At 38.1% G+C, this 27,219-nt stretch overlaps 1 protein-coding gene across 4 annotated transcripts in view; it reads left to right on the top strand.

Moving 5' to 3' along the window:
- The first annotated feature begins 965 nt into the window (after window positions 1-965).
- The window catches only part of nptnb (neuroplastin b), a 41,093-nt gene continuing 14,839 nt past the window's right edge, over window positions 966-27,219 (top strand). For 2 of the 4 annotated variants that reach the window (XR_005130479.1, XM_017705066.2), the window contains exons 1-3: window positions 967-1,487; window positions 18,818-19,165; window positions 23,146-23,329. Coding sequence is in view for 3 of the 4 variants with exons in the window: in XM_017705066.2 (XP_017560555.1) it covers window positions 1,412-1,487; window positions 18,818-19,165; window positions 23,146-23,329 (608 nt within the window). In the remaining variant the exon portion in view is untranslated. Of the gene's footprint in view, window positions 1,488-18,817; window positions 19,166-23,145; window positions 23,330-27,219 lie in introns of all 4 variants that reach the window. The other 2 variants (XM_017704984.2, XM_037540125.1) reach the window with 2 other exon arrangements.

The following is a 27,219-nucleotide window of genomic DNA, read 5'->3' as shown; positions in this document are numbered from 1 at the left end:
TTAGATTTTTTTTAATCAGTAACCTCATGACAAAAAAATAAATGAATAAAAGTCACGTTTAAGCCATGTGGTTTGATTGTATTGACAAGTTTATGGACCGAAGTGAAATTAACATTGGTTTAAAAACATAACTCAGCATTTGAACCTATGCATGAACTGATTGGTATATATGTATATTTACATCGTGTCTGATCACCTAATAACACCTATTTGATTTATTATTTTTAAATGTAAGTTTTATATATTTCATTAACAGCCACATTTATATTGTCTAATGTTTTGAAATGAGTTGTCCTGTAGGACCAAAAGATGAGATTTGATATGGTGAGTAATCTGATCCATTTGACAATCTACAGACCAAAATCAGAATCAGATTTACTGGCCAAGTATGTTGACAGACACGAAATGTGCTTCCAGTTTTCTAAAATTATTTCTAAAAGCGAACATTCTCTCTTCTGCACATTTTTATGCACAATTACTGTTTATTTGCTAAATGTAACATATTGGAAAATAAAATATAGAATGCAGTCTGTATAAACACGGTGGCATATTTATAATATATGTGTATGCATACATACATATATATACACACACACATATATATGTGTGTTTATTTTGCATGTATGTATGTATGAAGGTATGTATGTATGTATGTATGAATGTATGTATGTATGTATGTATGTATGAATGTATGTATGCTTTTTATATGAGCAATTAATCTTTGATATGGGAGATATGGACATTAACAGGCTTAAAGCAGCCACGTGGAATATTAATGGATAATGCACAGATGGATATTTCTGAAAGCTGTAGAGTAATAAATTCATATTTTGCTTTCCAAGTTTGTTTTCCTTGACCTGCGTAATGAACTCAGCTCCCCTGCCAGTGCGTCTGCGCAGCCGTGGAGCAGCACTGAACTGCTTTAATCACTCGGTGGGGGGCGCGCACACACACACACACACACACACACACACACAGACACGCACACACTTGCTCGCACGCACACACACCAAGATTTTTTTCCTCCTCTGCCAACGCGATGACGGACTCTGCCCCCCAAACGGCCCTGTGCGCGCTCCCCTGAGCTGCCGGGCCGTCTGCAGCCGTCGCTGCTCCACCGCCTCGCTTGGTTTCTTCCACATCCAGCCGGGATTTTTAACTTTTTTAATTTTTTTTTATTTTTCCTCCGATCTGATCTGCGCCTCGCTCAATCTTCAGGAGCTCCGTCCCGTCCCGCTCCCCTGCTGCTGGAGTGTGTGTGCGTGCGCGCGCGGGCGCGTGTGTGTGTGTGAGAGAGAGAGTGTGTTTGTGTGTGTGTGTGTGTGTGTGTGTAGCTCAGGACTGCCCCCCCCCTCACCCACCCCCTCTCCACCTCCTTTTCTTGCTCCTTCCACTATAAACCCCAACAGCCATGCGTTCCTGTGCAAAGATGCTGGCCGTCGTCGTTCTCGGAAATGTCATGCTGCAGTATGTCTCCTCTCAGAACGGTAAGGATCAGCGCTGCTGTCGCGAGAGCACAGCTCCACTCCGTCCACTCTGCCTGCCTGTGTAATCTGCCTAGCCTCCATAATATCCACACTGTACCTCCATCCTTCTCGGTTGGGCTGCCGGCGGTTCTTCTATCGCTGTCGTTGTTATCGCTGTTGCTGCGGTTAGCAGCGCGTAGGTTCCCCACATTAAGGTGTTAAGATGCTAAGAGTGGACTTTACTGGGAATTAGTGCACGTCCTTGTTATGTCAGCCAGAGAGGATTCCCGTTTCAGCTCATTGGGCTCAGGCTATTGCTTTCTTTTTAAATACCACTGCTGTTTTACTGTATTTCTTACAATCATAAAGACTGTGTGTGTCAGCAGGCTGGGTAGAATCAAGCTGAACAGATCTAGAAGCCCTGATGCTTTCACACAGCGTATTTTGCTGGCTGCTGATTAAATTCAGTGTGTATTTGGGGAGGGAGGCTTTTCCGAATAGAGACAGAGAAGCGTTATTTATTATTATTTTTCACACCTATATTGCGGTAGGCCCCGCCCCCCTGCGCTAGGATTGGCTAGTAGTTCGCACTCACGAGCAGTCCGGCTAGTGTGAGCTAATATCAGGAAATACTAATATAAACTATATTGTCTAAGTATGAACTACTAGCCAATCCCGGAGAACGAGGCGGGACATGTCGGAATATAGGTGGGAAATTAAAAAAATCACACCACTTTCACAGTTCCAGCACTGGATGAGCTTAAAGGGAATTTCACCAAAATTTCGGTGTAATTCAGCAGCGTAGATGTCAACAAAGTCATCTGTGAAATACAGCATTTTAGAGAAACATTTCTTTACAGCGGTGGTGACGGGAACCAAGTGTCGTGAACAGAAATATAGCCTATTTACTTATCACCTAAAGATACCAGTGAAGGTCTTCTGAGTTTGACATGTAATGCTGACCATGTAAATATATCTGAAATATGAGTTATCTTTGGGGACTCTTTTGTCTTACGACACCCTATATGTACCTCTCCATCATTAACAGGGCATTAAAAAAGTATGTTTAATACCAAAATGATATTTTGTAACTGGCATAAAACAATACCTCAGGTATCAGGCAGCATATTTGAAACTATTCCATGCAACAACTTTCTGTGAGACAAGCTTTAGAGCCATTAAACTCAGATGTTTGGTTCCTGTCACCACCACGGTGAACAATTTAGAGTTGGTACGTTTCTCAAGAACAGAGCATTTCACATCAGATCAATCTGAATGGCTTTGTTTACATCTTAATGATCCAGATATGTTGAAAAATCCAAAGAATTGCACCTTTATTTTACTACAAGTTGTCTTTTTAAGACATTGGTTTGAAACGCTTATGAAACACAGTGACATGGTCATATCAAAACCTCATAACTTCTTATTCCAGTGTTTTTATCTGAGAACTTCCCTTTATATTGCGTGAACATTTCATGAAGAATGAGCCAATAGAAATGGCCCAAAAGTGTGGAGGAATACCGAATTTTATTTAAATAATTTTTTCCTTCACCTATATGGTCATCATTTCAGATATACGAGGTTTTGTGATGACAGTAACAATATTTATTATGTATACTATCTCTAAATGACCTGTGCTGACTTTCTTTGTGGGATGACCAAAGCTATCACCCAGAAGGTGCACATGCAGACATTTAGAATGAGCAAGGAATTTATTTTAATAGAACCCAGTCATAAAAAAAGTAATTCTCAGGTACTTTTAAGATTAAGACACTTTTTAATCCCCCCAACGGGGAAATTTCACCTCCGTATTTAACCCATCTGTGAAGTGAAACACCACATACATGCACACTAGTGAGCACACACTCTAGGGGGCAGTGAGCACACTTGCCCAGAGCAGTGGGCAGCCCTATCCACGGCGCCCGGGGAGCAATTGTGGGTTAGGTGTCTTGCTCAAGGACACCTCAGTCATGGACTGTTGCTGGGAATTAAACCGGCAACCTTCCGGTCACAGGGCCAGTTCCCCAACCTCCAGCCCACGACTGCCCCCAGTTTAAAAAAAAAAAAAAATTATTGTTGTCTAGTATTTTCTGGTTAAACAATAACAGTAGTATTAGCCAGACTGAATTTGATGAAAGAATTAAATGAGCCAAGCAGAATAAAAACACGTTAGTCCCATACAAGGCTCATGTCTAGTATCGTGTTGCACAGAGAGGGAGAGAATGTACGTGTGAAGGCATGCTTTGATAACCCCAACAAAAAGCCATTGGCTTTGGCCAACTATTGTCTGGCCCAGCCCATCTGTACACATACCAGACCATGCTGTGGGCTTCATGAATAGTGCAGGCTACTTTCACTGCCCCTGTATTGAAATTCCAAATCCATTTTACTCCATTATATCAGAAACAGCCACCCAATGTCTGGAGATTTGTGGTGATAACCTGGGCCTTGTCTGGTTTATTAGAATGAAGCTTAACATGCACAGCACTGTATCTGGTAGACCGATTTAGCACAGTGATGTGATGCACCGTCTTATTACTCATACCTGTGAATCGCACATGACGTACAGTTTTAATCTCTGCACATGTCTCAAACAAACAAACTGCCACACGTTTGTGGCAGATGCAGTGTCGGTTGTCTCAAACCCACATGGATGATATCATCTGAAGTTCCTATTAATGTGACGGCTTTGGTGAAGAATTCAGCCGGCTTTACAAAACAAAATTCAATTAGCATGTATGGAGGAGGTCAAGCAAAAGCCATTAAACACGGTGTGGATGGATGGTCCTCTGAGGGCCAGATTCAGCAACAGATATCTGCAGGACTGTAAATAGCTTTGGTCCATTTTGCCGCATGTTTCTATTCTTAGAACGGAGACATGGAGCACAGAACTGTGGCTTTAACATTCTTTTGTGAAAGTGAATCCATTAACTCTTAATGGATGGGGTTGCATGGCAGTTGCTGCCTTTCTCTGTGACCGTGGATTTCAATGAACAATTTAAGCTCAGAAAGATGAAGATCCAACAGTGTGGGGCAATGGAGGATATTCCCAGAGCTCAGGATGCTTAGCATTGCCTCAGAACATGTGTAATCTGGATTATAAATTACCTATTTTTTCAATTTTTTCCCCAGATGCACACATTACAAAGGCTGGCTGACGTTTACAGCGTTTGCCAAAAGCAAACACAATTCAAAGTCAAATGGCAGCATCTGGTTTACAAAGCTATCGTGAGGTTTGATTCTGAGCTAACCTGAGTTTTGATTGAGACTTTTTCATTAATAATGGCTCTTTCTGTTCAGGGCTTCATTCCTTGGTATATCTAAGGGGATCAGTTTCTGTAGTTGATCCATTACACAGGGGTAGATATTGCCTGTTGACCAGCGCCTCTGGTCACAACATTCTGGCCACTAAAATGCATGTGTGTGGACCAAGTGGCCACTTGTTGTGGAGATTTTTTGGCATTATTGCTCCATTTTAACAAAGCTATGTGATCAAATTTCATCAAATAAGATTTTCTTGCAATTCATGCAATACAACTGTAATTCAACTGCAATCGCAGTGATAGCTAACAAGGTGGTGATCCCATGCTGAGCTGGTCCTTCTGTCATTGGTTGTATTAGTTAAAGTTTTAACATAAAAATAAAATAAGATAAATAAGATGCCATTACACTGAGAGGTTAATTACTATGCTAGCTAAACAGTACCTAATGAAATAACTTAGACTGGATGACATCTGGATAGACCAGCTGGGCAGGGAGGACCACCATGGTCACCATAATGGCAATGTTCTTTCTTAAAGAAAAGTTTTGGTAAATATTTCTCATTCCTTGCTTGTTAATTGTAAATCAAATGCATATACCATAAACATTTCTTTCACTCTGGCCACAAATTGTTTTTGACCACATGATTCAGGCTTGGTGCCGGTCCAAATTTGTATACCCATCTTCTCCTGCATGATGATGCTTTTCAAAACTGACTCTTTATGTCATGCATTTTAGGCAACACACTTAATAATAATAATAATAATAATATCCAAAGAAAATAGCTTCTCCCAAACATGACATGTACTTTGTCATAACATCCCACAAGTAACACTAACACACAGTGCATCTGGTAAAATCTAAAGCAACCACCCATTGAAACAAGTAGATTTCTCTTTATGGGGAAATCCCTTGTGATGCACTGGAACCACCAACAGTTGGATGGTGTCATTAGTGATCTTTGGCATAGCTGATTCTGTCAAAGATCAATAGTAATCCATTTCAACGATGCCACAGGAAACTAAAGACTAAATGATATAATTTTAATAGAATTTATGTTGATAGATCTTGTGCTGTGGAAAGAACTGCAGGTTGCTGCTTGTTCTCAACGTCTTAGTGAAAGGCTTTAATGAAATGAGTGTTTATGTTTAACAAAGGATTAGAGCATATTGACTACTGAAGAGGTCATCTAGATCTGAATCTAATTACACCGCTGCCATGCATCAGGACAGATGTAAATCCGCTTGTCAAATTCCTTGTTCCGATTCATCCTTCAGAACAGGTCGAGATTAAGCACAGAGGAGTGAGAGAAATAGAGGGACCACTGTTTGGGACAGAACAATGATGAAGCATTCAAACCCATTCAAAGGCTACAGTCTTACTCGTGAGCAGCACCTTACAACTTGTGCTGTAGCCTGTCCAACCAGGCTTATCAAATAGTGGCATGTTCTATTAAAACTATGTAAATAAAAGGACTTGAATGCTGTTCTTACAACATTAGTATTAACATGGCATTTCTAAGCACAAAGAGGCTACGTGAACCATGCTATATCACTGTGTTCTTCAATAATGGAAACTGTTTAACTGTAAATTAAACAGATTGGCTAAGCAAATCAGAACAATAGCATAGTAAAGTAATAATGATCAATTGTTGGCTGGCGGGTGTCTTGGGGGCCTGGCCTAAGAGCATCTGCCCCAGGTTTGGCTCCAGGTTTGGCTCCAGGTCAGATCTGATGGATGACCACTGCTATAAAACATGTAGCAGACTACTAAGATAAAACACTATCTCTTTCTACCTAATATGAGTGTCTAGTTAATAAGCAGTCTTCAGAGACTATCATGGTGATATAGTTCAACTGTAGAGCACCCACTTCCATGTGTGGGCTGTAGGGGTGTAACGATATGCATATTTTCAGGTTCAGTTATTGATTCTGAGGTCAAGTTCAATCAGATTTTTGACATGCATTAAAATGTCTTGACTATACAGAGCAGGTGTCTAATCTTATTCACAAAGGGCTGATACAGCTGCAGCTTTTCATTCCAAACAATGTTTTTACTCGTTTAATCCGTTAGTCTCTGTCTATGAACACCTGATTACATGTATTCCTGCTTTGTTGAATTGAAAACCTGCAGCCACACCGGGCCTTTGCAGATAAGACTGGACACCACTGAATTATGTACTACATAGATTGGATTGGATCCTTTTCTCAAACAGAACTTTATCAATGCCTGCTGGGTTGTTCTCTAACAAAATTAGCCCCTTAAAATGCAAACGGCAAAAGCTATAAGGGCCTTCACATCAAACGTTCAGTGTTTGAGCATGGGCGAGTGCATAGCATTACCCACACCTGCTTCCACCCCCTATACTCTGATAGGATGCATTGGGATATTGGGATGTTCTGATAACTGACATTGTTAACAGTTCATACCAGTTAATAAGAGGCCCTCAGAAGAGACCAAGGGATGTACAGTTTTACATTTTAATTTAACTCTACACTGTTTTGAACACATATTTTTATATATAAATGATTGAAATAATGACAGTGGACTGATAAAATATTCCAATGAGATGCACAGGTAGTCAATATCTCGTCGATAAAAGCTTGTGTTATCTGTACTGAACAATTATTTTTTTCTACAAATAGTGACCCATGAGACTGAAATCCGACATGCAACACTATTCCCTATAGATAGAAAAAGCACAAACAAGCCTATTCTTATCTGCCAACTTAACTGCATTTGCAAAATGAGGAGCCCAGTGGGATTGGTTGAGTTGCTTCCTGCATTGTAGGACAGGATTTCTGGTCCCAGTAATCTTCCTCAGTGCCAAGCAGGCAGCACAAGGACCTCTGCAGCAATCTGCTACCCTCAGGAGGGCTTCTTTTCCCACCTGGGAATGGAGACACGTAAGTGGTGCTCATGGAGTCTCCGTCCTGATTCGAAGGCCTGTGCTGTACTCAAAACATTCATGAACAACCAGATATCATGGGAGCCTTTTTACTGGATATTAGGATCCATTTATTCGACTGCTCTAAAGCACTGTGCAAGGTCATGACCTGTCTTGTGTGATCACCAGGGCTGTCATTAGTGAACATATTAGTACCTATTATTACTACATATTATAGTTCTTATTACCTATGTATAATGATCCTCTGAACAAAAATATAGACAGCCTTTCAAAGATTCCAATATATATATATATATATATATATATATATATATATATATATATATGCTTTTTAAACAACTTTGGATATAAAAAAGATTTGAAAAGATTAACAGCAAATTTATAATGCAAAGCACTTTTCTAAAACAATTTTTCCTAATAAAGGTGGTATTATTCATAATATAGCACTGATGTTTATTGTGTAAAGCCCACTCCCAACAATGTATTTCAAGAAAGAAAGAAAAGAAAATTCACAAAGTTGGTGTTCAATGGGGTCCAAAACAGTGGGGGCTGTTTTTACATTACATATTATCAGTATGACAATATCGGTTATACTGATATTTCAGTGAAAAATAGAATCTTTTACACGTATTTACATGAATTTAAGAATTTCTTAACATTTGCCAGTACTTGATATGCCCAACTTTTGTACGCTCCAGTTTGTGCAAAAGCCTCTGCTGAGTAGATCAAATCCAACTGAGATATCAGAACATGAGATTCAGTGGAAGAAAACTAAAAAAAAAAGGAGATCTGACCTTTTTGTATAAAGCCCTTCAAAGGTCTGATGTCAAAAATTTGCTTAAATTTGAATAGCCACCAACGAATCGTGCATAACCTTTAATGTCTTTGTTTTAAAGTTTTCATAATTCTAAAACGTTCTATTGTATATGTCCAAGTTGAAAGGAAAAAAAGGATTTAAAAAAAAAAAAACGCTGGCAAAAATGTAGCAGTGTCCATCAATGTCTCTTTTTTAATATCACTGCTGTTGGAACAAAACCTTGTACCTCCAAAATGAGAACTTTACAGGAGAAGGAAAAAAAAAACTTTTAATGTAAGATTTTCTCCTAATTGGCCTCCCAGTGGCTCAGCTCCAGGGCATGCACTGTTAAATCTGGGCTTATCTGTAGGAAGTTCTGTTTTATTCAGGAAGTTCAGTGTTTATTATGGTTTGCTTCTTAAGGTCAAAATACCATATACGAATAACCCTTCATATTTGGAATGTTGCATCTTCATATTTGTGACCAGGAGTATCTTACAGAGTGGTACTCGGGTGGGTTTGGAAAAGAACCAACTTTAAACTCATATAAACAGCAATTAAAACATTAATGAAAATCTTGCAAAACTAGCATCTCACTGTTGTCAGACGAAAACTTTGTCTCTCTGAAATTGTAACTTTACAGGAGAAAGAAACAGCCTACTTTACTTTTAATGTAAGTCAATGGAACCAGAGTTTTTTTGGCAAGTAATTTTGAGCCATTTCTTTTTGTCCATTCATGATGAAATTTACACACGATATATAGAACAACAGGCATTTTCAAACTCAAAAACTGAAAAATGACAAAAACGGAGATACAAGGTTCTGTTCCGACAACAGCGATACACATATTATATGTTAAAATCTCAGGCTTATTACATTCTAAGGCTTATTATTTATAACTACAGGGGTTCAATGCAAACTGCTAGAGCTATTCTTAGGTTGTAGAAGTATGTAATAAAACTTTTAAGGGGTTAATGCATAAGCAACTTTATTTCAAGTAATTTTGGCTATCTCTATTGGTCTATTCATTGTGAAATGTTTACACCTCTGGAATTTTCAAATGCAAGTGCAAAAAATAAATGGTCTCACTTCATATTAAGTGTCACTAATAACTGTGTAGTTACACATCAATACCATATTTAACAACACTGTAACTACTGGTGATTTAATCAGTGTTACAGATGGATTACAGCAGTACAGCCTGTGTAATTACAAATGTATATTAATGTCTGTTTTGCCTCTTGTAATTATACAAGCATATCTTTTTGATACATTACAGATCAGAAGTTTTTTTTTTACATATTACATTTGGTTTACATAATTACTGTAGAATAACTGTGTTGTAAAAAGGTAACTAATAGAATCACATTAATATATTATATATTCTATAATTATCACTCTGTAATTGCACTGTACCTATATAACAACTGAAGTTGCTATAAATGTGTGTTATTACATAAGGTGAACTTCTGTAATCCATCTGTAACAGTGACTAAAACATTAGTAGTTCCACTGTTGCTGCATATGTTGTTCAGATCTGACTGACTACACAGTTATAAGGGACACTTAATATAAACTGGGACCAAATAAATAAATAAATCAAATAAACCACCAAACAAGCTTTTAAAATGACACTGACAGTATGTTTGATGTGTGCAGTTTGCCAAATTATCACTACTGATTCATCAAGAACCTTAATCAGCGTTGAACGCAGGCTCTTTTTTGGCAACAACAGAGCATCCATCTCTCAAAGAATTCTGATATTATGCTTTCTTAGTAGGTGGCTATATATCACTGCTGAGAGTGAAGCGTGACTGAATGTTGCGTCCTCAGTGTGTAATACCGTTTGAGGTTACCTCGCCCGGAGCTTAACCACTGCTTTCACTGACAACATGGCAAGGTTATTCCCTTCACTATTTTTTTCCCTCAACCCATCACCGTACCAAAAATTCTAAGCCTGATCCACTTCTTTCCCGTTTCAGTGGATCCTTCTGGAGGATTTTCTGTTCAGAGGAAATGGTGTGCTGGGTTTGGTCTGTTCAGCAGGCTGAGTGCAGCTCCACACACAGATGTCTCCATAGTGGGAGAATATAATTATGCTTCATATTAATAAGCTTCAGGGAGGGAATTCAGCTAAGTGAAAATCTAGTCTTACAGCTGTCCACACAGACTGAGATGCTGCTTTTGTTTAGAGGTCGGTTTCCTGCGCAAAGAGGAATGGTCATGTACTTGATATGTAAAGGCTGAAAATGACACATGCAGTCTGTATTATAGAGCTCAGTTCAGTGAAATCATTCCACGTCATGACATCATTGACCTCTCTATAAAAATATCAAAAGCCAAGTGGGCATTGGACAAATAAATGCTCATAAGTGAGAAAAAAATAAGTTGCAGGTGAAACACAGACAGTGTCTGTGACGGTCATGAAATGCTAGCTGGCTCACAGTCTCCGCTCTAATTCATCCCAAAAGCATTCTATTGGGTTGAGGTCAGGACTTCTTAAGGCCAGTCAAGTTCTTCCATGCAAAACTCACTCATCTATGTCTTTATGGACTTGTCATGTTGGAACAGGAAATGGTCATCCCCAAACTGTTCCCACAACATTGGGAGCATGAAATTGTCCAAAATCTATTGGTCTGCTGAAGCATTAAGAGTTCCTGTCACTGGAACTAAGGGGTCGAGCCCAACTCCTGAAATACAACCCCAGAACATAATCACCTCTCCAACAAACTTTACACGTGGTGCAGTTCAGTCAGACAAGTACCGTTCTCCTGGCAATCGCCAAACCCAGACTTGTCCATCGGATTGCCAGATGGAGAGGTGTGGTTGGTCACTCCAAAGAACACGTCTCCACTGCTCTAGAGTCCAATGATGGCGCTTTAAACCGCTGCATTCGACGCTTTGGCTTGGATGCAGCTGCTCCTGCATGGAAACCCATTCCATGAAGCTCATGAAGGTGGCATCCCATTGCAGTACCATGCTGGAATTCATTGAGCTCCTGCGAGTGACCCATTCTTTCACAAATGTTTGTAGAAGCAGTCTGCAGGCCTAGGTCCTTGGTTTTATACACCTGTGGTCATGCAAGTGATTGTAATACGTGAATTCAATGATTTGGATGGGTGACAATATTTTGGCAATACAGTATAATTCTGAACATTTTCACAGACCATCAACTTTTGCTGAATATTCACAAGGCATGTGCTGATATAACAAAATGAACATCACATAACAACTACTTAATCTTTTATGAAGGTTCACAGTATTATATAGGAGTAAATTTAAGGAGGCATTTCCTTTAAGAGTGTGCTGTCATCGCTTTTGATTATAAAGTTGACCAAATATATACTTTTAAATCATATGGTTTTCAAACTACTATGGCATAAACAGTTTTACATCCCATCCCCTAATTAGATGTGTTGAAGCAGATAAAGTGTCATTAAAGATTTCTTGAAACCCTCTGTCTAACAGCTACACTGATCTGTATGTGTAAATGATAATGAAGAAATGAAAGTCCTGTTAGAAAAAAAATACACATCATATTACAACATTTTTGCAAGTGTGAGTGTAAGAAGGTATTTTACCATAAGGAAAATTAGATAATTCACTGTTCTTAAGTAACCAACTCAGCCTCTTGATACACTTAAAAACCAATCTAATACAGTATATAATGCTGTATATTATGTGTTTCAACTGTCTCTCATATACAGGTCCTAGATTATCATTTTCTTCTTGATACTTGAGTCTTTCATTTGTCCCTTAACTCCAAAAGGGGAAAACAGCATGGCTAGAACTGTACATTTTAATAAATACAGTTTCTATTGTTACATATCTTAATAAGAACTAATGTTAATGAAGTTAATAAAGAATCCAGTTACAACACTCTTATGATGCTGCATTATATTGAATGACTGATAGTCCAGCATATTTAATTATAGTAATTTGAAGTGTTCACAGTAAGAACAGCAATTTTTTTAATGTAACACATCCGCAATACTAATATTTAGTATAAAATATCTACCCCAAAGTTGAAATGAAACCCACACCACTGCCATATTAATCACCATATTGTATTAACCCCTTTAAATCCCAGGCTTTTTACAAACTAAGAATTATTATCATTTAGTAACTACAGGGACTTCCAAGGCAAGCTGGCTGAGCTATTCTCTGGGTATAGAAGTGTGTAATAAAATTCTGGGCCTGCCGGTGGGCCCTGGCCATTTAAGGGGTTGAGAAACAAAAGTCCTGAATGTGTAAGATGCATATGCAGTGTTCTGAATGTCATTTTTTAAATAGAAATTCTCAAAATGTTTAATCACCAGCATATTATTATCAGGAGACTATATGTGTGTACATGTGTGTCGTTGTTGTCATAATAAAAAAAACTTTCTTTTTTTTTTTTCACTTTTCACTTTTTTTTGGACATTATTTGAAAGTGCCAGCTGTTTTATTATGGTAGTGATGACATACATGGATTTTTTCTTGATACAGTATTGTGATTATATCATGAACCATTATAAAGTATTATCATTTATAATCATTTACAATTTATAATAATTATATGCGTTTAAATTTTTATATTGGCACATGCCTGATGACTACTCAGCAGAACAACAATACATGTGAGAAAAGAAAAAAAAAAAAAAAATATATATATATATATATATATATATATATATATATATATATATATATATATATATACACACTCACTGGCCACTTTATTAGGTTAGGTTGCTAGTAAAAGGTTGGACCCCCTTTTACCTTCAGAACTGCCTTAATTGTTCATGGCATACTTTCAACAAGGTGTTGGAAACATTCCTCAGAGATTTTGTTTGGTTATTTGAGTTACTGTTGCCTTTCTATCATCTCGAACCAGTCTGCCCATTCTCCTCTGACCTCTCACATCAACAAGATATTTTCGTCCACACAACTGCCGCTCACTGGGTTTTTTCTCTTTTTTGGACCGTTCTCTGTAAACGCTAGAGGTGGTTGTGCATGAAAATCCCAGTAGATCAGCAGTTTCTGAAATACTCAGACCAGCTCATCTGGCACCAACAACCACGCCACGTTCAAAGTCACTTAAATCACCTTTCTTCCTCATTCTGATGCACTCCATCCATCTGCACTCCAGCAAGTTGTCTTGACCACCTCTACATGCCTAAATGCAGTGAGTTACAGCTGTGTGATTGACTGATTAGCTATTTGTGTTAAAAAGCAACTGAACAGTTCCTAATAAAGTGGCTGATGAGTGTGTGGAAAGAAAAAAAAAAAAAAAATATATATATATATATATATATATATATATATATATATCTTTATAATGTAAACCCTGGACATGAACAACATTCATGAGGCCTCTATGTATAATGGCAAAGCATTAACGTCTCAGTCTAGCTTGCACAGAGAGTATGAATAATTTAGCACATCCTCTACAGAGAACACACCTCTTCACATTTTAATGTACAACTACTGTTTATTTTCTAAACTTAACATTGGAGTAAAATATGACATGTAGAAAAAAGTTGTTCCACATTTAATATTATTTAATGTTTTATTTTTTTCAGTATGTTAAATAATTTTGCACGAAAGTTTGCAACAATACCGTAAGTTGTGGGAAAATGTGTTCTCTACAGAGGTAGAGGATGTTTTAACTTATTTTCACTTATAAAATCAGCAAAACAAGTAATCTGACCAGATGCGTTCACACATACACATGACAGTAGCACTACAACCTTTACCGTGAGCTGTGAAGGTGCTCAGAGGAAAAACACACACAAAAAAACTGAATGAACGGCATTACAGTGTGAAAGCGTAGTGTGAGCTTGTGAAACCAGAGCACATTTGAGTGAAATGCAGTGGTGGTATTTCACAGTGTCCATATCGCTGTATGTGAATATCGGCACATGTGTAGTACTCACACATCTTATGTTTTGCAAAATGACAGTTTAACTTTGAATTATGTTGCATTGAGTTTCACTCTATCACGCTCTGAATTCCTCAGAATCATAATCACAAGAATGGCTGACACTGTATCGTTATTTTTAGCTGTTGTCACAATACTTGAAATGCATTCAATGTCTCATGCTGTTCTATTCCAATAGAAGTTGGCAGGGGCACAATTAACAGGCAGTGTAGCAGTACCCCATTTCCAAAATGAATATGGAATACACTGGAAAGGGCTTAGATTGGGAGTTACTGCCTATTTTAAGGAATTAATAAATAAATTATATTCAAAAATGGTTTTTAAAAGCAATATTGATGGTAATCGAAAAACACTGTATTACTTTCATAAACAGTACATAATGTTCTTTTATGTGTTTTATTCAACTAGCATTGACACAGTCCAACAATCCAACAATGACGAGTCTCACTGCACTGAAATGAGTGACTAACACCACAGTCCTGAGTAATTGTGCTTGCAGTATTCTTGAGAACAGACTGAGAAGTCTTCAGCTCTGACTCAAATTCTTTATTTCAGAAGCATTTCAGTCTTAGCTATACTTTATTATTATATTCATTCTAATTCTTGCCAATCTCAAGGTTTATATATGATAAAGTGCCGTGCAAGATACCTATCCTTCATTTATTTAATTTCCAGTCAAACTTTTTCAGGCCAGGAAATTAAGACCCAGAAAACATATACTCAACAGAAGATTTCACAGCTAAATACAACTAAATATACATATTTTTTCAGAAGTTAGTGCGTCCATACTTTGCCTTTATTAAGCCTTTCAGATTTCAGGAGATTTGCTTTCAGTTTTTCAAAGAAATATACTGGCATATGTTTCCACATCTTCAAAATTCTGTCTTAGAAATTGGTTGGATTCTTTGTTTCCTATGATCCAGGTAATCCCAAACTCATCCAATGATGTTGAGGACTGGACTTTGGGGTGGTCAGTCCACAGTTCTAAGAACACCAGCAAGTTCTTTGTTTTGTGATATTTATGTCCATTTTCTTTTCTCAGTAAGGGCTTCTTACAGCTACACATCCTTTCAGACCCATAGCACTGAGATGTCTTCTCACTGTGGAAGGATGGACAGAAACACATAGATATTTTCAAATCTGAAGCAAAAGTGGAGCTTGATTGCCCTCTCAAAAAACGAGTACTTTAAGTACTGTTTATCTGATGGGGACAGTTTAGGTGGTCGACCATTTGTTGCATATTCCTTTGACTTTCCCCTTCCCTGTATATGGATTATTTTATATATAATCCCCCTCAAATTATCTCCTGAAAAATGAACAGCTTGTACTTATTGGCTGTTTTGACTGGAAATTAAACAACTGAAACATGGTCTTTGACTCTTGCACAGGACTGGATGCTATTATAGTTCCTAGTCCTACTAAAGTGGTTAAGCTTTGAGATACTTGGCAGTGTTTACTTTAGACCTTCCCACAAGTCACAATGCATAACACTTATTATAAATTCATGTTACTGTTGTGATACAAACGCCTACAGCCTAATTATGTTTCAAATGTAAACATTATACTGAGCTAGAGCACAAAGTGATAAGCTGAACCATCCAATTTTCCTGCTTCTGAGAGAAATGAAATAGCATGATGTTTTCCGAGCTGAATTCATTTGGGTAAATGCCATTGTTTAGCTAATCTCACTGAAACTCTGAATAAAAGGTGTTTAATTGCAAGAATTGCCTCCTAAGACACACTCTGCTCATTCTTTTGATTGTGCATTCATAGAATAACCAGGGCAAGAGGAATCCAGAAGTGTGGCACACAGTGATGATTTGCTTTTTTGGGCCAGGTACTGTAGACGCAGCGTCTTCACACTCGAATTGGTTACATTCAGTCCCAAATGTGCTTTGCCTGGGCAAAAATAAAAAACATAAAAAAAAATAAAAATAATAAAACTCCACTCCTTTTACCACTGACATTGATAACAGATTTTTCTGTTATCTGCTGCCACTGAAAAAGGAGACCATATTGGGTTTTCAATCACGTTCCACCCACTGATCTGGTGCCAAATGTGATTCAGGCAATGAGGCTCATCATACTGAGGAGGGACTACTTAGAGATGATACAGTGACCTTTTTGCAGGCGATTCTGTTGGAAGGAAAAACTGACCTCGTTTTCAAAACAGTTAATGCTTATCCATCACCGAAACCAAGAGAAGCATCGTCAGTATAGCTGTGCTGTTCTTATAGCTCTTGTGACTCAAACCTGCTCAGAATTTCAAAATTACAACTGTTACTGCGCTATGTGTTTAGGATGATTAACGTCATGTAAAGCTGATACAGCTACAGGAAGCTTGGGTATTTGTACACCTGTTGTTGACAAAAATGTGAAAAGACTGAATAGCTGCAATATTCATGTAGAGCAAGCACTTAAAAAAATAAAAGATAAAAAAATAAAAACACAATTTAGTTTAATTTCCTTTCACACACACAGGAATTTTTCAACACTGTAAGAAGGCAATTGATACATTTCCTATACACATATCAGGCCTAATCAGAGAACTGTTTTCCAGTTTCATGCTCAAGCATTGTTGAAATGTTAATATCAGATTGTATATGAGCATGTTTTTTGGCTTTCATGTAAAATTCCTAATATACTTATATATAAACAGTATATACTGTACATAAGTTCACTTTCATTTCATGATTTTGCCATATTGTAACATGACTGATGTTACAATGACTGAAATCACGACATGGTGTGTGTGTGTGAGAACACGAGAGAGGGGGAGAGAGGTGTGTGTGTATGCGTGAGAAAGAGGTATGTGTGTGTTTGTGTGAAGGTGTGTGTGTGAGAGAGAGCGACAGAGGGAGAGAGCGACAGAGGGAGAGAGAGAGAGAGAGAGGGAGATCTCAAAATTTAGGGGAATCTGGTTTCACTGAAAAACCAGACTATTGATTACAACAATGCAGCAGCTGCACTTCTTTTGTTCTGCTGTATGCATTAATCCAGCTCTGGCTGTAGTCACATGTATCCATTGTCAATGATGACAACAAGAAAAACAAGAAAAACTGACTCTAAAGCAACAACTTACTACAAATTCTGAAACTATCCTAACTTACATTAAATCCAAAACAATACGCCTCTCCTCTCACTATGATACACATTTTCTGCATGCGATCCTGAACTTTAATTGGCCCTGTCATCAGGAGATTGCCAGTTTGATCCTTTGTGATGCCATAGCCATCCATGGCTGGGACTTCAAGGCAGCATAACTGTCCCCAATCTTTCTTTCTCTCCACATTATTCAGTATCATGCTAGTCAATGTGGGTGTTTGCTGATGTAACAGATTGTCAGTTAGTGTTCTTCTAGCTTGTTGAGCTGTCCAGTAATGTGTGTATCAGCATTTCGCAAGAATGTGGTGGCGCTTCACACATCTTGGAAGAAACACGTGCTTGCTTTCACCCTCTCATCTTGGTAATATACAGTGATGGGTGGAGACCTAGCTAACAGGTGGAATTTGCCATGATTAAATAAAGGAGAAAACTGAACTGCTTCATAAAATTGAAACCTTAAAACCTTATATAGCAAGTTTCTATTCCCAGTATCAACATGGCACAAAAGGAAATAGTGCACAAAATCTACCCTGAGTCTGACACTAAAGCCTTAAATATAAATATAAATAAGTTAATGTTTTTCATGTTTTGTGGCTTCACACCCCATAAAAGGGTGTACATTTCACTATATTTTTTCTAATGTTCATAGTTAAAATTTCCATACTGTACTGAAATCATTGCACCTTTATTATCCATCTATCTATCTGTCTATGTTGCTATCTTAGTTTATTCTTGTAGCTTAGCAGTACTTACAAAGGGGGAGAATAAATGACTAAAGGGTGGGTATTTAACTCTTAACCCATTATCAATGCTCCACTTCATATGATCAAACTGTATTTATTCCCTGACACTTTATGGGATGTCATGCTATTTTGATCTGATTGCCTGTTTTGAGTTGTTTTATTTTATTTGAGAATGGGAAGGTGTTGTTGCTTGAACAGTAGATACTGCTGTTAATGTATTTACATAACTGGGTCTTTCTATTTGATTTTACACTGATGCTGGGGATGCTTACGAAGGAATGCTGACCTCAGTCGAAGGCTTTTTTCGCAAGTGAAAAGACAAATTATAAGAGATTACAAGGGCCCATTAACCTGTTTCTCACTAATACATTCACCCTCTTGCTCTTTATCCTGTCTTTTACTATAATCAACTGTTTTTTTCCCACCCATTTCTAATTTGTGGCTTGCTGCTTCTTGATTTGCATTTGATCACTCTTCTTTCATTTTTAACTTATCCATTTTTATTTTCCCATTTCCTCCCCTCTCCCCCATCTTCTTCCTCTCTTCCCCCTCCCTACTTTGCTCATCCTCCTTCCCATTTTCCCTCCATCACTCTGAAACCCTCTTCCTCTCCAGCTGGGTTTGTGAAGTCGCCTATGTCTGAGACAAAGCTCACGGGAGACACCTTTGAGCTGTACTGCGACGTGGTCGGTAACCCCACACCGGAGATCCAGTGGTGGTACGCTGAGGTTAACCGGGCCGACTCCTTCAAGCAGCTGTGGGACGGTGCCCGCAAACGACGGGTGTCAATCAACACGGCGTACGGCACCAATGGCGTCAGTGTGCTGGGCATCACTCGCCTTACGCTGGAGGATTCCGGGACCTACGAGTGCCGGGCCAGTAACGACCCGCGCCGCAACGACCTGCGTCAAAACCCCGCCCTCACCTGGATCCGAGCTCAGGCCACCATTTCCGTGTTGCAGAGTGAGTGGTCTATGTGTACTGTAGTAAATAGATGGTGAAACAACTAAAACAACTCTCCCCCTTATCCCACCACCCAGCTTCGCAAAGGAAACACTTGTTATCTGTATTATTTCAAGAGCTTTTGTTTATTTCCTAATTAAAGAAATATATATACATGCATATATATATATATATATATATATATATATATATGCATGTATATATTTCTTTAATTAATTTAAATATATATTTCTTTAATTATATATATATATATATATATTTGATCAAGTTCCTAAAGTAGGTAATGCTTTCTGATTGAAGTTTAAGGTGCCCTTTGTCTATTCAAATGTTCGTCTTCCCTTCTCCTTAAACAGAATTTGAGGATTCATTTAATTCAATAGACATTCACCCCCTGCCTCTCCTGAACCCCTTGAGCCTCTTGTTGTGGATGACCACAAACCCAGACAAATCCCCTAGTCTCTGTCTGCCTTTCTCTCCCTCCCTTACACCACCCTCCCTCACCTCACATGCAGTCCATCCTGGCTGTTCCCGTGTTGCTTCCTGTCTTGTGTCTTTTAACATCCTTGTTTTGTTATTTTGTTACTTAAACAATCGGCTTCGTTCTAATTTCATATGGCTCTTACTGCCGGGATTTTTTTCCCCTTATGTTCTGTTTACTTTCTGCGTTGCGTGGGTTTTTTTTAATTTCCTTCAAAGCCTGACATTATGTGCACTGTCTGTAACATGTAGGCCTTCTGGCACTTTGAAGTCATAGCGTGTTTCTTTGTGCATTTTGCCAGGAGGAAAGGTTGGACAGTATAAGAAGACACAAGGCAGTAGCTATAAACGATTGCTTCCTGAAACATGCCATGTTTCATTGCCTTCTAAAGAAATAATATGCAACAACCATCATCTTGTTATAGCAGAGCAACTAATTATAATAACGAAATGGCCTTAAAGGCAGTATTTTCTCTTTTCCATGAATGATTTTAAAGCTATTATGACCTTGTGCCTTCTTTACAGTGTGTTTACCCACAAATCAGTAATGACATTATATCCTATACTACTCTGCTGTGTGCGTACCAACTTTCAAACACAATGGGCATAATTAATTTGTGTATGGCTCAACAAACTGACCACTGAAGCAATGGTAAATGTGGAATGTTGGTCAAGTGCAGCTTCCCTGCACTGTGCTTTCAGGGGCTTACAAAATTAGGATTCTTCCCTTCTTCCCTCCTCATCTCTCATGACAGCTAGAACAGTGAATTCTTGAGAGACATTCTTTAACAATGTGGTTTGAGCAGCACACAAGTCACACCGCTCGCTCTATGCACACAAGGACTGTCCACTTCCAGTGTCCTATAATAGCTAATGTTTTCTATGCACGGCATATGCATTTGTAGACCCTTAGGATGTTTTGCCTTGATGGAGTATCTGATACGAAAAAAGTGGGGCAACTACAATGGAAAATTCAGAGATGAAGCCCTTTAAGTGTGATATATATTCTGTCATTACTGAGAGTCAGTGTTTTTCATATTATATACATGTAATGTGCACTATCACATGTATATAACAGGCTATACATGCTGACTTCACGGGGAAAAGAATGTATAGTTTGTTGACAGGACTGCATCCAAAATACATGGTGGTCTTGTCTTGGCTTTTTAGTTTCAGTGTGTAGATCTGTGCTTGTGTCTACAATCTGTCGTAGAGTGTGGCGAGTATAGTCTAGTTGAGACCTTGCAGATACATTCCCAGTTTAAACTCTCAATCAACCCATCCAGGCCCCACTTGCAAATACATTCTGTCATAGCTTTAGAGATGAGCTTTACAGAATGTTGGCAAAAATCCCATTCAACCTATTAAGAAATTGTAACATGCAGCTCAGTTTTTTGTCAAAATATGAAAAATTCCAAATGATACTTTTTATGTTTAATTTATTTGTGTGAAAGCTACTTTTCAATTTTTTACTTATATTCAACGTTAGCATGGTGGAAAATTTACTGTTTCTACCTACAACACAGTACCATAGAATTCCAAACTGGAAACAATGTAGTCAATCTAAAGTCCAATCAAATTTCATTAGGTAGAATGGGATTTTTGTAAAGCTTGTCCTTTCAGCTGTGCATTTGTGGGTGGAGCTTGGCCAGGTCAATTTTCAACCCCTAATGCCTCACTGACCAATTCAATGCAAAAAATAATTTCCATCTCACTGAGGTTACAGTTTAATAAATGCTCTGAGTTAAAGTTCTATTGATCTTCACAGTGCTCCCTGGAAGAAAACCACATAATTTCCACAGTGGACAGCAGGAGTAATAAGATCAAATTCATTGATTTACCAGCACCTCTTCCACTGAGCAGGTGTCCTATAAATGACCTTCCAAAGAGACTCCCGGATCACATGACCCTGAGTGCCTTTTACTATAGCTGTCAAACTATCAAATGAAGTAATGTGCCTGTTTTTTGTTTTTGTGCAGGCTGAATGACTTTTGCTCAGTCTAAAAGACAGACGTGACGAGAGAGTGTTTTGTTGCTGGCCAGGAGGAAGAGAAGGAGAACAAGAGAAAGAGACTGAGAAAAAGAGATAGAGAGAAAAAGAGATAGACAGAGAGAAACCCCCATGGCTATTGGACATACCAAACTGCAGGAGAAGGTGCTAGGAATGCTAATTGGAGTCACTCATAGCCCCCCTCCCTCTTCCTCCTGAGCAGCAATGATCGAGGGGTTTACTGTACAAGCCAGTAGCAAGATTGTGCCCCCCCCGGCTAACCCTTCTTTCCAAATGAGTATTGCAGTTGCCATGGAAGGGCTGCCCTGATGCAGCGAGGGAGGAGCTCAACCAGTGATGTACTGTTTAGCTCCAGTACCCAAGACATCAACAAGAATGCTGGTGTCAGCATATTCAAATGCAATTTCTACTTAAAGACCGTATGAAAAAAAATTAGGAAGGAAAAAATATACATATATATCAAAATGACAGTTAACATGCATTATCCCTGCAGAGTGCTCAGTGGAATATCTGTTTATAGGTACTTCTTGCATGCTAATTCTTCTCTTCCTCCAGTAAAGATATGTTATGCTTGTAAGCAAGGAAAGGTAAGTAAGGTTATGCTTGTAAGTATGGGCATGGATAATGACATAGTAGGTGTAACATATGGGAGCCTGAGGCAGACGGATGTACGCGATAGTCATATTTACTAAGGCCAATCCACTCATCATAGTTATAAGGTGTAGCAAGGGTCAGATATCAAGCAGAGAGCAGGGCAATCTACTTCAACACCAGAAAAACAGACAAGCAGGAATCCTAGGGAGCAACTATACAAGAAACTACACATACAAAGACGCTATGGAATTACAGTTCTCGGGAACTGGCCCATTCTATGGCTACCTCTGTAGTTACACATGCAAGACTTCTCAAAGGTGGAGAATGAAGAATAAACAAGATACAATAATAAAAATAATAAGAGGGAGGCAACAGTGGAGACATAGGCTCTGGAATAGCATCCGTGAAGTCAAAAAGGTCTATTACAGAATCTTTATGATGATGAATCTGTAACAATAGAATTGATTGAGAAATGAATTTGTCCAAATGTGTGCTATTTAAACAAACAAAAAAAAAATCAAACTTGAAAAGTGTACCTCTACAAGAAATAAACTTTCTAATTTTGCAAAACAAGTCGTCTGGCTAGGCTTAAACCAGTCACTCATTTCGAACCCATGAAACAAGCTTTCCTCAAATTTATGGAATGAATTCCATTTTAAAACACTGGATGCAGGATTGACAAATGGGTCAGTGATTCATTAAAACTGAACATTTATTACAGTTAAGTGCACATATATTTGTCATTTATCTGTGGCTGTGTTGTGTAGGCCCATTTTTCTCTGTATCCATTCCTGCCACCAACAAAAGTCACTAAGACCTACCAGAAAGGAGAGTTTGAATGTCAATGAAGCCAATTACTCAGCTTTTTTAACTGCCCATGGATTTGATTTTGTTTCAGAGCCAAAGATCAATGCCTCTGATCAGGAGATTTTACCACCTAAAAAGCCACAGGAAGACAACCCTCCCATCACCCTACAGTGTAACCTTACCAACTCTCCTAATACCCACCGGGAAAGCTTCTGGATGAAGAATGGAGAAGAGATCCCAAATACAAGAAAAGGATTGAAAAACACAGAGTTGATGTGAGGTTCCTGTTTTGCAATATGTATTGCAAATAGCAGCTGCAAAGCTCCAAGACTTGTTCTCCTAAAATCTAATGGCCAACATATCGCTGCTGTTGGAACAAAACCTCGCATCTCCAAAATGGTAACTTTACAGGAGATGGAAAAAACATATTTTACTCTTAATGTAAGTCAATGCAACCAGATTCTTTGCCAAGTCATCTTGGGTTATTTCGTTTGGTCCATTCATCATGAAAGTTACACACTATGTAAAGAGCAACAGGCGTTTTTAAATTATGCCAAAAACTGAAAAATGACAGAAATGGAGATTTTTGAACACAACTTTGTTCGGACAGCAGCGATTAGGTGATATTAGCTACAGTTATTTGGTCTGTATCAAATGACAATGCTGTCATCACCAAGAAAGCAGGCACACAGATAACAATACTAACTTGATACAGTGCTTGTTGAAAGTTTGCAAACTTATCATTTTGTGAATTTCTACATAAATATGAACTAACTTATGATCAGATCTTCATTTATCTCATACCAATAAAGATAACCCAAATTAAACTAATAACACAAAAAGTATATAGTTTTCATTCATTTATTTAACTAAGTAATCTAGCATGAAAGATCTTAGCAAAAGTATATCAGTATATCAATGGTCTGACCCCCACAGAGCAGAAATGACTTCAACCAAACGGTTCCTATAAATGTTAGCCCTGTATGTGGACTTGAAGCAATCCCAGCTCATTCCTCTGTACAGAACTGCTTCAACTCTGTTATGTTGGTGGGCTTTCTTGCATTAATGTCTCACCTTAGGTTCTGCCTCAATATTTCTAGTGGAATAAGGTGTGGACTTTCAAAATGCAACATTTCTTCTGCTTTAACCTTTCTTTGTGAACAAAGTGGTGTTTTTAAGGACACTATCTTTCTACAGAACTGACCTTCTGTTGAGGTTCTGCAGTTCATGGATAGATGCTCTAACATTCTCCTGAATCATTTCTTGATATGATCCAGAACTCATAGTTCCATCAAATCATGGCAAGTTGTCTTGCTCCAGTAGCAGCCTAACTACACCAAACCATTATACTGCCACCACCATGTTTCAGAAAAAAAGGTTCTTGTACTGGAATGCAGTGTTCAGCTTTGCTAAACACAAGATCTCCCATTTAAGCCATTAAGATCCATTTTTGCCTTATCAACATACCCTTATTTCAGTAGTCTCATGACTTCTGGCTCCTTCAGGTGGTCTTTAGGAAATTTTACACAGGCAGAAAGGTTCTTCCTGGAGAGAAGTGGCTTTATCCATGCACATACACACTATTCTTGTTCAGTATTTGCCTGATTGTAGACTCCTGAGCACTGACATTAGCCAGTGTAAGAGACACCTGCAAATCCTCAGATGTTACACTGAGGTACTTTGTGATCTTGGAAGAATATTCTATGCCTTAGTATTGAAGCCACTTCTGTTGGATGTCCACTCCAGGAAAGGGTAACAGTGGTGGTGAATTTTCTCTGTTTGTACACTATCTGCCTGATGGTGAATCGGGAAAAGTCCAAACCCATCAGAAACAGTTTGGGTACCTCTTCTAGCCTAATAGATATTGGCAAATAATTGTCTGTTGTTCTCAGAAATCAGAAAGAGACATGACATGTACTAACAAACATATGTGATAAAGACCAGACTTTGATAGTGAAGATGTTTCTTCAAATAGGGTAGGGTCAGCCACACTTACACCTTACTGATATCTAACTGATTGAACCTACTGACCTTATTACCACCTATACTGATAATTCTAGAAGTTCACATCCTTTTGCCAAGACAGACATTTAATGTTTGATCACTTTGTTCAATAAATATATAAAAGGCTTGTTTTATTGGGTACTTTATTATCTATTGTTATGACTTAAATGAAGATCATATTATAGGCCACATTTATGAAGAAATTCACAAAACAAGTATGGTTGGCAAACTTTCAAGCAGCACTGTTATCACTGGTTGATCACTGGTTGCATGAATCTGGTTAAAATGATCAAACTTGGCTGACCAACTGTGATAAATGACTGTACATATGACCAGATTTTTCAAACAGTGAACAGTTCCTAATCGTTGTGGGTTCCTCTAAAGGAAATATCGTTTTTTCCTAGTTGTAGTGAGCATTTTGCACATGCAATATATAATATACAAAGCAGCAACAGTCAGTTGTAATTTACCATGACGTTGTTATATAATTTCCAAAAGATAATACTGTGATGTAACAAATCTCACCAGGGTTTTACCTGACAATACTTAGCAACTGCAGCCCCTACAAGACCTTTCATAGCCAAGTGTGATGTGCCTGAAAGGCAATATCCTGTCAGACTACATGCAAGTAATTCGCAAGTGACAGTCTTGACTGAAATAGACAGCATCATGCCAGCAGCTCTTCTACACAGCTCAAGCATCCCCTCTATTCTCACAAAGCACATGTACAGTAAATATGTCCTCACAGATAGAGCTAACTTAATTGGCAGACTGGCAGTACTGTTTTACAGCTAGTGCATGATGTGTTTATGCCATAGGACAGTCACTAGTAATCTGGTACAGTTAGGTAATGGTAAACTTTAGAGCCTTCAACCTGCATTATGTATCGTGTCATGTATAAAATGTCATTTAGGATATGGCTGGTAATAGTTTAGTAAAGATATGTAAACACAAATGTACTGTGCAAAAGTGAAATATTTCACATATTTATTTAATTTCTAGTCAAACTGGCCATTGAGTGCAAGTAATAAATAGCAGAAAACACAAAAAAGTCATAAAAAGCCGAAAACTTTTAAAATAAAATTACACAGAAGGTTCAACAACTAATATAGTATTTTTTAGCATTTAGTTTGTCTATCTTTTTTCCTTTGTTATATATTCCATTATTTTCTGGAGACTTGCTTTCAGTTTTTCAAAGAAATCTGCAGGGATCTCTTTCCACACCTCCAAAGTTCAGTTCAGAAGTAGCATTTTCTGCTTCTCAGGATCCAAGTAATCTCAAATCCAAATGTAGACTTTTAATTCCGTAAAACCTCATTTCCCATCCCAGATGTCCAGGTTTTGTGTTCTAGTTTCCTATTTTCCGTCTGTTTCCTTTTCATGTAACAACTTCTAGACAACTACACATCCTTTCAGAGTCAAAGTGTCGTTTTCTCACAGTGGAAAGATGGACAGAAACACTTGAGGGTTTTTCACATCTGAACCAAGAGTACAGCTTGGTTTTCTCCCCTCTCTCAAAGATGAAAGCTTAATGTACTGTTTATCTGAGGGTGATGTTTTTGGTGGTCTACCAGGTCTTGTTCACATTTTCTGTTTTTTTTTTTTACTTGTTTAACTCCCAATTTTTGGAAATTACTTTCCCTTTTCTTATGCAAGTGGATCATCTCATACATAATCTTCTCAAAAATATGTCTCCTTTAAATCTCCTTTAACCATTTTAGATGTACATGAGGAAAATAATTTGCAAGCCAGCTGAGGTGAGTTTGGGTAGTTGTTTTTGTGAATGTGTCTTTTTGAGGGGGAACATAATGCCAGCGACTGCTTTGGCAGCAGCTTTTGCTGGGAGGATACAACTGTAGCTGGTTAGTTTTAAGATTAGAAGGATGGAGGAGTTAAAATAGCAGCAAACAAAAGTAAACAGAGGGCAAATTAAATACTGATAGATTTGATGTCAATTACTCAATTACTCAGATACTCAATTGTTGGATGCTGTTGTGTACTGTCCTGGTTCAATATGTTGCCTGCTTTTCTCTAACACTGAAAAATGAATAACTTATGGCCATTTTGTCTATATCTCTCAAACTTTTGTACTGTAGGTATATTATGCCATATATGCAAGGATTAGAAGGATTTCTGCTAGTTATTGTATTAAAAATGTTTT

Source organism: Pygocentrus nattereri, chromosome 7 (genome assembly GCF_015220715.1).
Source record: "Pygocentrus nattereri isolate fPygNat1 chromosome 7, fPygNat1.pri, whole genome shotgun sequence".
Classification (NCBI taxonomy): Eukaryota; Metazoa; Chordata; class Actinopteri; order Characiformes; family Serrasalmidae; genus Pygocentrus; species Pygocentrus nattereri.
This window is presented reverse-complemented; position numbering and strand designations above follow the sequence as displayed.